A 12,980-nucleotide genomic window follows, 5' to 3' on the forward strand; every position below is an offset into this window, starting at 1 on the left:
GCTTTGAGAAATCCACTAATTTGCTAACTTTTGAATACAGTACAGTAGTCTGGGAGGTTGAGGAGGCTCACATGTGCCCTGTATACAAAAAAAGGTGCAAAATCTAATAGTGTCAGCGGCTTCTCAAGATTTTTAGGCCGTGTATCAGGCTCTTTAATTTCCCAGTATGACTGTGGTTTTCTGTTTGGAAGTTTAATAGTCATGTCTCATAAAGGATATGGAAATGTGATACCGCACAGGGCTGGGAAAGACCTAAAATTAGGGATTGATTATTGCTATGTTTGAGATGCCTGTATCTACTCTTGGGCCCTCGGGTTTTTGGAGGTGGGAGGCCCTTTTTTGTGTTAATTCCTGTGTCCCTTTGCCATGTGAAGAAGGCACTATCTGAACTAAGAAGTGGCCCCACCAAAGAGTATGGTAGAAACTGGCCTACAAGTCATTTCTGAGGTTTATATGCTATCCAGCCTATGGTACTGACTGACATCTATCAAAACATCTATCAACCCATCTTTCTCTCAATACTAGACCAGTTTTAGAGTAATCTTAAAGTGGGTCTTCTAGCTTCTTTGCTTTACTTCTTATAAAAACAGTGAACTAGCCAGGCAAGTTAGAACATACCTATAATCCCAGCATTCAGGAGGCTGCAGCAGAAGATTGTGAATTAAGAGTATTCTAGGTGCCAAAAAGTCAGACTCTCAAACAGCAAGTACTCCTTCATCCAACTATCATGCACCTGACTTAAAACTTCAAAAGATACTTCAAAAGAAAAGACACCCCAGCTAGACTTGGTGGCACACACTTAAAGCACCAGGGAGGCAAAGAAAGGTGGGTCTCTTGAGTTCAAGGCCAGCCTGGTCTATACAGTGAGTTCCAGGATAGCCAGAGACCCTGTCTGGGAAAGGAAAGAAAAAAAAAAAAAGACATTCACAACCTTCATACTATATATATTTTGTGGGGTTTTTTTTTTTGTTTGTTTTCTTAAAGACAGGGTTTCTCTGTGGCTTTGGAGGCTGTCCTGGAACTAGCTCTTGTAGACCAGGCTGGTCTCAAACTCACAGAGATCCACCTGCCTCTGCCTCCCGAGTGCTGGGATTAAAGACATGCGCCACCACCGCCCAGCTGTATTTTGGTTTCTTAGTTTATTTTCTCCGAAGAAAATGCTTCCTTAGTTACTTCTGGTTTAAATATTTATTTTCAGAAGGTTGTTTACAAATCATACTCTTAATTGTTATTGGGCTTTTTCCGGTCACCCTGCTGGTCCCTCAGTTCCCCAGGTGTTTTGTGTGTCTGCCTTGTGCTATTAACTTTCCTGTGGTCTTGTTGGTCAGATCCACCGAGGCAAATGCAAGTGTTTTTCCTTGCTTCAGAATATGTGCTGTGATCACTATTTCTTCTCCTATTTTAGCAGGTGACATGTACCTTGAAAGAAAATATTTAACTATAGTTAGTGGTTAAGTAACTGTTGAAAGTTTGTGGCAAACGTCTACAAGTTTTCCTGTGTACCTTAACCTACAGATAATTTCAGAATACCATTACCAAGCTTTTGGTATCAAATTCAAACAGCTGGTCTGAATGATGCGCTTCCTGGCCCATCTTTTATTCATCCATGTGTTTGTTTTTGCATAAAAATGGGATTTCCTGGAGCTGGAGAGATGACTTAGCAGTAACAGACACAGGTCTGTTCTTACTGACCTGTGTTCAATTCCCAGCACCCACATGGCAGCTCACAACTGTCTATAACTCCAGTTCCAAGATTTCTGACACCCTCATATGGACACACATGTAGGCAAAACACTGATGCACATAAAAAAAATAAGGATTTGTCCATTTTTTTTAAAGAAAAAAATGGGATTTCCGACGGGCATTGGTGGTGCACGCCTTTAATTCCAGCATTCGGGAGGCAGAAGCAATCGGATCTCTGAGTTTGAGGCCAGCTTGGTCTACAGAGCGAGTGCCAGGATAGGCTCCAAAACAATACAGAAAAACTCTGTCTTGAAAAAAAAAAAAAGGGATTTCCTTGCTTTTTCTTTTCTTTGGTTTTGTGAGACAGGGTTTCTCAGTAGCTTTGGAGCCTGTCCTAGAACTCACTCTGTAGATCTCTGCCTCCAGAACACTGGTAAAGGCATGCTCACCACACAAGCTAAAATAAGGACACACACACACACACACACACACACACACACACACACACACACACACTGGCTCATTAGCATAGTCTCTTTTCAGTCTATCTGATCTTCTACATTTTGTCCTGTGATTTGATTACTGAACTCTCAATTTCTTCCCAGGCTTACGAGAAACTGACAAGGTTCTAGTGTTTTGAAACTGGGTCTTGCTTTGTAGCCTAGGCTGACCCTGAACTGATAATCCTCTTAGTCTCAGCCTCCCAAGTGTTGGGATTACAGACATGAGCCACCATGCCTAGCTTTAGAACTCAAGTATGCCATTGGAAAGTCGACAGTGGGAAAGTGGTTTCTACAGACATTTTCACAATAGTGACAGGCTGAGGTCTATGCCACAAACTGCTCTCTGATCCTGTCATTTAAACAGTAGTCATAGGAGAAATTCCGGACCCCTTTCTGGCACCTGTGTTCACCTTGTTTCGAGGTTTTGGTAATACATGGGAGATGATCAACAACTTTCCTCCAAATGTCATTCACACTTCTTTGGGGGGAGGTGGGAGTAGGGAACATAAGGGTTCAAATAGCTGAGGCTGGTCCTACAGTCTTTACCAAGTGTTGGGATTATATCACCACATCCAGCTAATTAGTGATACTTTAATATTTTGAGTTTTTTGTTTTATTTTGCTTTGCTTTGTTTTGTTTTAAAACAGGGTTTCACTATGTAGGCCAGGCTGGCCTGGAACTCACTAAATAGACCAACCATACTGTATGGAGCTCACAGAGGTTTCTTGCCTCTCCTGGTTCTGGGATTAATGGTGTGTCCCACTATGCCTGGCAGAAGTGATACGTTTTTTGGTTTTGTTTCTTGAGACAAGGTTTCTCTGTAGCCTTGGCTATCATGGAACTCACTTTGTAGGCCAGGTCGGCCTTGAACTCTGGAGATCTTCCAGCCTCTGCTGAGATCAAAGGGATGTACTAGTTTACAATAGATATTTTTAAGGACTGTATGAAAGTTACAAATCATGAGTTTAAATAACTGTGGATTGAAGATATTTGAAAAAAAGGCACACATGTCCCCCAAATGTATAGATTTTTGTTATTATCCCCTAAACAATATATGTAAGTTATTTGAAATGAGTATCAGTTTTTTAAAAATCATCTAGGATGGTATCTAGATACGTACGTTATGTTCATGTCAACACTGACTCCAGGTGCTCCTCTTTCTGTGCACATCAGAGCCACAGTTGATATGCTATCTATTAAGGTTGCTGTCAAGCCTCCATGGAGAGTACCGAACTTATTAGCATGCTGTTCTTCCACTTTCATTTCACAAACTAATTTTTCAGGAGCAGCAGAGACAAGTGTCACCTAAATAGTAAGCAAATGTAAAAAAAAAAAAAAAAAAAAAAGAACATTAATTCCATGGTATTTGAATAGCTCAAATACATCAGCACAGCAAAAACAATCTTGAAGCTGGAAGCAGAGACACACACTTGTAATTCCAGCATTAATCCCCTCTGTGAGGCACTGAGGGAGGAAGACGTGCGGTTTCTAAGTGCCAGGGCTACATTAGTAAGACCTTAAAAGATACTGTATTTTAAATTATGCTTATGTGTGTGTGTAAGTATATGCACATGGCACACAAATTCTGAGCCCAGAATAGGATGTAAGGTGTTTTGGAGATGGAGTTACAGACAGTTGTAAGCCAACCTCTCAACCTGAGTGCTAAGAATCAAACCTAGGTCCTCTGCAAGAATATTATGTGGTTTTAACCACAAAGCCATCTCTCTATCCCCCACAGTGAGATTTTGTCCTTAGTTAAAAATGTGTGTGTGGCCGGGCGCACGCCTTTAATCCCAGCACTCGGGAGGCAGAGGCAGGTGGATCTCTATCAGTTCGAGGCCAGCCTGGTTTCCAGAGCCAGTGCCAGGATAGGCTCCAAAGCTACACAGAGAAACCCTGTCTCAAAAAACCAAAAAAAAAAAAAGAGTGTGCCTGGTGCCCACTGAGGTAAAAAAGGTTGGATCCCCTGCAATTGGGTTACAGATGGCTGTGAACTATCATGTGGAGCTAGGAACCGAACCCTGATCCTCTCCAAGAGTAACAATCTAAGCCATCCCTCCAGCCCCTCCCAGCATCATCTTGAATATTTGTTTTGAGATAAAGCCCTGGTTGGCTTTGAATTCACTGTCCACTCATGTGTCAGCCTCCCAAATAATAGGATCACAGGCCTGCATCCACGGGTCTAGCTCTCTTTGGACCTTTTCAACCAACCAACCAACTAACCCCCACAATCTGTCATCCTCGAGTCACTACTAAAAAGGTTTAAACTGGGTGTTTTCTAGTTTTTATACAAGCAGGGTAGTTTTCTACATGAATTAGTGAGTAGTTCAAAGCAGCTTAAAAAGCAGGTGGGGAGCTGGGCAGTTGTGGTGCATGCCTTTAGTCCCAGCACTCGAAGCAGAGGCAGGCAGAAATCTGTGAGTTCCAGGCCATCCTGGTCTACAGAGTTCCAGGACAGCCAGAGCTGCTACAAAGAGAAACCTTGTCTGGAAAAACCAAACCAACCAACCAAACAAACAAACGGAAAGGAAGCAAGTGTTCTTTCTGAGGATTGTCTATGGTGGCAGGCATGGTTTGTTTGCCTTCATCTCCTGGTGCAGGGACTGCAGGTAATGCACCACCACTAACAGGCTTTGTTCCCTGTGGTGGAATATTATTTTAAGGTGTGTGACTTGTTAACTGTGAAGCTGTGATTCTTTGCCTGTTTAAAACGCCTGATGGTCTAGTAAAGAGCTCAACGGCCAACAAAGAAGCAGGAGCAAGGATAGGTGGGGCTGAGGAGAAAGAGAAGAAATGAGAAGAGAGGAGAGCAAGAGGAGGAGAGAGTGTCAGGGGCCAGCCATCCAGCTACACAGCAATCCACGGAAAAGGCAGTGGCAGAAGGTAGACAGGATAATTTAAGTAAAGCTGGCTAGAAACAAGCCAAGCTAAAGGCTGGGCATTCATAATAATAGGACTCCTCGTGTGATTTATTTGGGAACTGGGTGGTGGACACCCCAAAAGACAAAAAAGCAAAAACATCACACAACGGCCCCCTTTTCTTCCTGCCTCATATCACAGAAATGCTTGCAAGCAGGTCAGAGGCTGTGAACACGCCTCATATTAAAAGTTTTCACTACTGAGATTTTGTTTTGTTTTGTTTTCCAGAAAAAAATTTGTAATGACCTCTAACTTCTTTCTGATCTTCCCATAAAATCAGAATGTAGAGGCCTTTAGACTTCTTCCTGAGTCACAGCTACAGCTTTAGTGCTTCTACTAGTTTTTATTCTATAGAAGGCCACGAAGAGGGGCAAACTGAAATAATATAAGCCACCTCAAATGTAAATCGAAAGGAAAAAAAAAATTCCAGGGTTGCCTGTTTATAGCTATAAATGGTCCAGCCACAAGATGTCCTTACAAACTAAGAGTACATAGCAGGGAGGCCCAGAATGTAACCCAGGGCCTTATTTTGTGTACTAAGCAAATATTCTATCACTGAGCCACACTCAACATGAGTCTTTAAATGGAGGATTGGCAGGGGGGAAAGAATCAGTTTCAATTTTGTTTGAAAATTAGGTCTCAATCTAGTAGTCAAGAGCTGAGGGTAACCTTGAAGTCATGATCCTCTTGTCTACCACCAATGTGCCACCACCCCCAACCACAGAAGTATGGTGATTTATTATTTCTGATTTATTAAAGCTTGCCTGAGGATTCAGAAAGCAAAGTCGGGCTCAAGCTATAGAGATCAGGGAGTGTTGATACACACCTTTAATCCCAGCAGCCAGAAGCTAGGAGGTGGTGGTACACACCTTTTTTTTTTTAATTTATTTATTTGTTATGTATACTCTGCCTCCATTCCAGAAGAGAACACAAAGATTTCATTACAGATGCGTGAGCCACCATGTGGTTGCTGGGAATTGAACTCAGGACCTCTGGAAGAGCAGTCAATGCTCTTAACCGCTGAGCCATCTCTCCAGCCCCGGTGGTACACACCTTTAATCCTAGGACTCAGGATTAGGAGGTAAACGGATCTCCGTGAGTCCAAGGCCACCCAGATCTACACAAGATTGATCCAGTCCTAAAGAGAAACAGCTCACATAAAGATGATCTCAGCACCTGGGATCGAATGCCTTTAATCCCAGCACTAGACAGTATAAAAGATAGGAGCAGGGTCTTCAGTAGAGTATCAGGTATTCATTCTCCAGCCACACTGAGGATAGGAAGACACTGAAGTCTCAGGATTCTCTAGGCACGCTGAGGTGAGCCTTCAGTCTGAGGTTTGGGAGAGCTCCAGGATCAGCCATTGCACTCGGAGGAAGTGACAGCCTAGCTACTTTGCTTTTCTGATCTTCAGCTTGAAATTGAAATCCAATATCAGTCTCTGGGTCATTTATTTTTCGTGTTACACACAAGTGAGATTTAAATAGTGCCTGCCCAGTCAGGGTATAGAAACTAGCAGTGGAGGAGGTTACTGGAGACAGTAACTCAAGATCAGCTCTTGCAGTCTCCTGAGCATGAGATCACAGGGGTGGCTGCCACCATGAGCAGTCTGACACAGGTTTCTTGACATAGATACTTTTAAAGTAAAGTGAGCCATTATATACTTTTTACTTTCAAAGCCATGTTTTTATGATGAGGGATTAGGAAAGGCTTAAAGGAAAATGATACCTGAAGTTCTTATAAAGGCCAGACCGGAAAGCTAGAGAGCCAGGTGGACACCAAAAGTAGTGTTTGGTGTTTTAAAAGTTACCATTACGTACGTGTGTGTGTGTGTGTGTGTGTGTGTGTGTGTGTGTGTGTGTGTGTGTTCGAGCGCGTTCCTGTGGACAACTTGCCACTATGGTATGTCTTTCCACTATAAGGGACCTTAACTGTTGAGCCTCCTTCCAGCTCAAAAGCTTAGTCCTTAAAAGTTCCCTTTGGGGGAAAAAAAAATCCCTTTGATTCTGGAACTTTGGTTAAGATTTTCTACTTCATAACTTAGCTTTGCTTATTTTAAGACAGGGCTTGGCTTTTGTTTGTTTATTTATTTATTTATTTATTTATTTATTTATTTATTTAGAGAGAAGATTTCACTATGAAGTCCAGGCTGGGATTGTAACAATCCTCCTGCCTCAGCTTGCAGCCCAAGTCTGTTCCATTCCCAAGTTGGAATTGACTTCAGTAGGTTGGCATGAACTCAGTCACCTCTGACACACTGGACTTCTCAGTTTATCAGAAACACTGTTTTAGCTGGGCTTAGTTGTAAACACTATTAATCTCAGGAGGCAGAGGCAGGTAGAACTGTGAGTTCACAGCCAGCCTTATAAATTGTCTTATACATTTGCACAGGCACATGCAGTCTTCTGGTCCTTTCTCTGTGGCCTTCAATGCCTTGTCTCTTGCCAGCATCTTATGCATTCAAATGGGTTATGAACATGGGACTCACTGTCACATCATTTTTGACCCCTCCCATCTAACCTCAAATGCTATTATAGATAGCCATGTTCTGGGTGACAAGTACAGCCATCTTTCCTCATGTGCTTTCCCAGTGATCTGCCTAACTACATCAATGCTTGATTCATTGACTTAAGAAATCCCTAATTATGCTGGGCATGGTAATTCACCTATAACCCTAGTATTTGGAGGTGAAGGGAGGAGGATCTAGAGTTCAAGGTCATCCTCCGCTACACAGAAAGTTCAAAGCCAGGCTGCATGAGACCCTGTCTCAAAAAAAAAAAAAAAAAAAAAAAAAAAAAAAAATTCAAGTAAAGGGCTGGAAAATGGCTCAGCTGTTAAGAATGTAAATTGTTCTTCCAGAAGACAAGAGTTCAGTTCCGATGTTGAGTGCTCACAACTGCCAGTAACTCCAGCACCAGGGGAGCCAATGCCCTCTTCTGTCCTCTATTGGCATCTGCACTCACAAGTACATACACAAAGACACTAATCCATATAATGACAAAATAAAAAATTTAAAAACCTAAATAAAGCATTGCTTGCTTTAAAAAGTCTCTAGTGGGGCTGGAGAGATGGCTCAGAGGTTGAGAGCTCCGGCTGCTCTTCCAGAGGTCCTGAGTTCAATTCCCAGCAACCACTTGGTGGCTCACAACCATCCATAATGAGATCTGGTGCCCTCTACTGGTGTGCAGATATACATGGAAGCAGAATGTTGTATACATAATAAATAAAATCTAAGAAAAAAAAAAGTCTCTAGTGTTATCTAGGTAGTGGTGGTGCATACCTTTAATCCCAGCACTCAGGAGGCAGAGGCAGCCTGGTTATAGAGTGAGTTCCAGGACAGCCAGGACTACACAGAGAAACCCTGTCTGGAAAACAAAAGAAAAAGTCTCTAGTGTCACATTTAGATAATCAGAGAGGCAAAACTTTTTGTATAAAATACTAAGATGGTCCAGGGGGGTCACATACCAGTTAACAAAAAATTTAATAAATTTATTTATTTATTTGTTGGTACTAGAATTGAACCCATGGTCTTATGTGTGCATTTTACCCCTGTGTTACACCACCACTCCTTAGATAATAATTGTTAACTGGAGATTTAGAGGAAGGTTACACTCTCTTATGTAACAACATATGAGATGTCTCAAGGTGAACCAACAATTCCAAGTTCAGGGCAAGGACACAGTATATATTTAGAAAGGACAGGGTAGTGATTTTTTTTTTTTTTTTGATTTTTTGAGACAGGGTTTCTCTGTGGCTTTGGAGGCTGTCCTGGAACTAGCTCTTGTAGACCAGGCTGGTCTCGAACTCACAGAGATCTGCCTGCCTCTGCCTCCTGAGTAAATTAAAGGTGTGCGCCACCACCGCCCGGCCAGGGTAGTGATTTCACTAGTGTGGATGAAAGATAGAATATTTAATTATCAGAACAGTCAAGGTTCCTCAGCCTTTGTCCTGCTGCCATGTGGACAGGGTAATTCTTTGTGATGGAGGCACTATGGTACAAAGTATACAGCATACAGAAATACATCCCCTCCAGCTGTATACTGTAGGTTACTGATTAGCACCCCAGTCTCTACCCATTAGATGCCAGAATATCTGCCTCCTATTCTATTAAAACTGTGGTAAAAATGTCTCTAAAGTAAGTGTCTTCCAAACAGGACAGAGTCCATATACTCATGAACTCAGTAGCTGTGGTTACCAGAATAAGACCTTCATTGGGAGGCAGCAGGGAGTGGATCTGGGAGACTTATGGGGAGAACTAGGGAGTAAGATAAAAATACATTGTATGTATTTATGAAGTTCTCAAAGAATAATTCATCATACAAAAAAAGTTCTCAGAAAACATACCGCTTCATAGGATGAAATAGTGCTCAATTCTAGAATTGAAAAGGCCACCTAGAATCTATGAATTATTATAAGTGTGTCCTTGGATAGGTCTGACAACCAAAGGAAGCAGCCAGAGATGGCTGGTGAAAATACCCAAGCCTCTGGCAGCAACGTAGGAGAGGCACTTCTGGCCTTTTAGAGGGCTCCTGCCTTCCTTGTGGAGCGTTGAGAGTTGTAAGCACTTAGAGGCCACTTATTGGGGAAAAGAAAAAAAAGAAAAAAATCAAGTCATTTATTGTAGTACTCTTCATATTTCAAACATCCCTATAAAGAGGGTATTTAAATAAAGTACACTATTTCTGCAAGATGGGATAATCTTGAAAGAAAGGCCTAGGAGTTCTTGCTCTGTAGCTGGCTGGAAGCTCTTTTGCAGGCTCTAGTATGAATGCATTGTGAAGTTCAGATTCACTCACCAAGATGTGGTGGTGTGTCTGAGCTCTACTAATGGGGTATTCAACCTGTGTGCCCTCGCAAGTGATTTTCCAAAGCTGCCTAACAATTTGAGAGTTTATTAGGAAGATAAAATTGAAAGATTTCTTTTTGGAAGCAATCAAGACTTGCAAGGCTGGAGGGAGGACACTTTTTGTTAGCGGGGCTGCTGGCAAGTATGGAGCTTCAGGGATGCAGCAATATTGAGTTCCCACTCATGCTGGGGTGGGCTTTTCAGTGATGAGGTTGCCTTCTCATCATCTGTGCTCCAGTACTCTCACTGGTTCACTATGTTAGCAGGGTTACTGTTGGTACCCTGGCCCGGTGGGCAGATGTCTGTTCATTTCTCCCCAGGGAAAACATGTTTCACCTGAATGTAATTTTTCATCTTTTTGAGACAAGGTCTCTTATAGTTCAGGTTGGCTTTGAAGTTGAGGATGGACTTCTTATCTTTCTGTGTCTGCCTCCTTCGTGAGTGTGGCTGGGTGTACTATCACACATAGTTTAATGTGGTGCTAGAGATGTAAGCCAGGGCTTTGTTCATGCTAGGCAAGCATTCTACCAATTAAGCTACATCCCCAGCCTCCATGGGCACACAGAAATGTTAAGTGGTTTGTTTTTTGTTTGTTTTTTCTGGGACCAATGTAGTTAGACTCAGCCAGGATGTCAAAGTCCCTGCAAAGTTAGTAAGTATAACAATCTTTTATGAATCACTAATCAGAAATACATTGGGTATGATGGTATATACCACATGAATAATACCAGCAGCACTCAGGAGACAGAGGCAAGGACGTCAATTCAAGTTCCAGACCAGCCAGGATGCTGTCTCAAAAACAAAACAAAGGAAACCATAAAAACCACATTATATACATACACAAACCACTATACACACATATATACTTTAGTCTTAGCTTCTCTGCCTACGTAAAACATAACCACTTATCTGTTGTAAATCAAGTTACCAATCACACAACGACTATTATCAACCTGTATGGCTGAACAGCCACTTGCTGCTACCTATAAATACTAAACTCTTGCAGTGTGGTCATACTGTACATGTGAAATCTATGCTGATTTCCAAAGATTAAGCACTTAAACCCCCCAGGGTGGGGTGGGGGCTGGAGTGGGGATTTGGTTAACTAGCTTATAAACTCTCCTGTATCAGCCTCCCTCATGCTGGAATTACAGGTAGGCACCACCATACTGGACTAAGGTATAAGAATGAGAATTTGTTTTTGTTTTTTTCAAGACAGGGTTTCTCTGTGGCTTTGGAGACTGTCTTGGACCTAGCTCTTGTATATCAGGCTGGTCTCGAACTCACAGAGATCCACCTGCCTCTGCCTCCCGAGTGCTGGGACTAAAGGTGTGCGTCACCACCTCTAGGCTAGGTATGAGAGTTTTAACTAATTACTCAAAGGCAACCAAACCAATGGCAAAATTATCTCACACAATATAGTCAAATATGGTGGCACATACTGTTAATCACAGCACTCAAGAGACAGAGTCAAATGGATCTCTTATGAGTTCCAGGCCAGCCTGGTCTACACATCAAGTTCAAGAACAGCTAGGGCTACATAGAGAGATCCTGTTAAAATAGAAAAAGAAAGAAAACAAAAAATATATATTACAAAGTACTATAATACCCATAAGGGTGATGATGAAAGCTTAAGGAGGAAATTGCTATAGATCCCCAGTAATGGAGGGCTTCCAACCTGTAAGTATGCTATTAACTACATGCCAATTCTCACAACAGATTTTTAAAAAAATTCTAAAAAAATAATAATTCTTTTTATGGATAATATTATCTTTTAAACAGTCACTGTCAAACGATGTCTTTGGATTTTAAATATTTCTTATTTGAGCCAGGCGGTGGTGGCACACGCCTTTAAATTCCCAGCACTCAGGAGACAGAGGCATCAGGAGACAGGTGGATCTCTGTGAGTTCGAGACCAGCCTGGTCTATAAGAGCTAGTTCCAGGACAGCCTCCAAAGCCACAGAGAAACCCTGTCTCGGACCCCCCCCCCGCCCAAAAAATTTCTTATTTGAAAATATTAAATACATTTATCAAAGTGTCATTTCCTATTTTTTACAAAAGCCCTGACACTTATGGACATAGTTAAAAGGAGAAACATTTCAAATGCCTGTTGGTGATCAATATTTAAATTCCACGCTCAAATTCTTTGCAAATTTCCAAGCATTCTTTCTTAATCGGAAAAACAGATATCCATGCAATAAAACATTTATCAACCTACGTTACAGAGTTAAGATCCAGTCTCAAAACCAAGAAACACAACATAAGAGCAAGTTGTCCACATTCACTTCGGTACCTCAAACGTACTTCGCGTTCATACTTTACAAACAATTCCTATATACTAGTCCTGCAGACTCCAGCGTCCCTTAAATGATACACAGACTTTTCTTGGCTCACTCCAACAATCTGCTGGTGAAAAGACCAAACCTGTGACAGTCATGCTTATTGACGATTAGATGAGGATCCACATTCCCCGCGGCGTTTGAGAAGCCACTAAGGTGCACTTTCAAGAACACCCCACCAAACAGAATCTAACTCGGGTGTTTGATTAGGTTCGTCCCCTTCACCAGAGGCATCGCCTTATAATACCTTTTCCAAAACTCTATCAAAACCGGGAACTCTGAACAAGACCTTCATCAGCTCCCGTATATTCTGAGTCATGCTGCTCATCGTGGACGCAACTCAAGATTCTGGGCTCTGCGGGAATGAACTCTGGAAGAGACAGACTCTTGTGAAAGCACAAGAACATGGAAGGTCAAATCTGCTAGCCCAGCCCGTCTCGCCGCGCGTTCCGGGTGGAGAGTGGCGCGCTCCCGCTGCCCAAGTCCTCGGAGCGCGAGCACTAATCGCCAGGGCTCCACCGCGCATGCGCAGCCTCCCTGCCCCACCCGCCCCGCCCCGCCCTGCCCTCTCCCCACCTCCCCCGTGGTGTCGGCGCCTGGCTTGCTGCGCAGACTCGCCTAAGCCCTAAGAGGGCGGTCCTCCCGCCGGAAGGCGGATGCGGAAATACTGTCACTCGCGCGCAACGCGC

At 42.6% G+C, this 12,980-nt stretch overlaps 1 protein-coding gene across 1 annotated transcript; it reads right to left on the reverse strand.

Annotated features, from left to right (window-relative positions):
- Positions 1–1,169: 1,169 nt before the first annotated feature.
- Acot13 (acyl-CoA thioesterase 13) lies at positions 1,170–12,804 on the reverse strand. Its single transcript, XM_027409334.2, has 3 exons — positions 12,539–12,804; positions 3,307–3,491; positions 1,170–1,419 (listed from the first exon to the last, which is right to left on the reverse strand). Exons 1-3 carry the CDS (start codon positions 12,617–12,619, stop codon positions 1,263–1,265), a joined length of 423 nt encoding a protein of 140 aa, XP_027265135.1. The 5' UTR covers positions 12,620–12,804; the 3' UTR covers positions 1,170–1,262.
- Positions 12,805–12,980: the final 176 nt, after the last annotated feature.

This window comes from Cricetulus griseus, chromosome 3, assembly GCF_003668045.3.
Source record: "Cricetulus griseus strain 17A/GY chromosome 3, alternate assembly CriGri-PICRH-1.0, whole genome shotgun sequence".
NCBI lineage: Eukaryota > Metazoa > Chordata > Mammalia > Rodentia > Cricetidae > Cricetulus > Cricetulus griseus.

Excerpts from the sequence above, each read along its gene's own strand:
- Acot13 (XM_027409334.2), bottom strand. The coding sequence starts at position 12,619 with ATGAGCAGCATGACTCAGAATATACGGGAGCTGATGAAGGTCTTGTTC. Across the intron at positions 3,492-12,538 it reads TTGATAGAGTTTTGGAAAAG|GTGACACTTGTCTCTGCTGC; the intron begins GTATTATAAGGC and ends CTTACTATTTAG. Across the intron at positions 1,420-3,306 it reads AGTGTTGACATGAACATAAC|GTACATGTCACCTGCTAAAA; the intron begins GTACGTATCTAG and ends TTTTCTTTCAAG.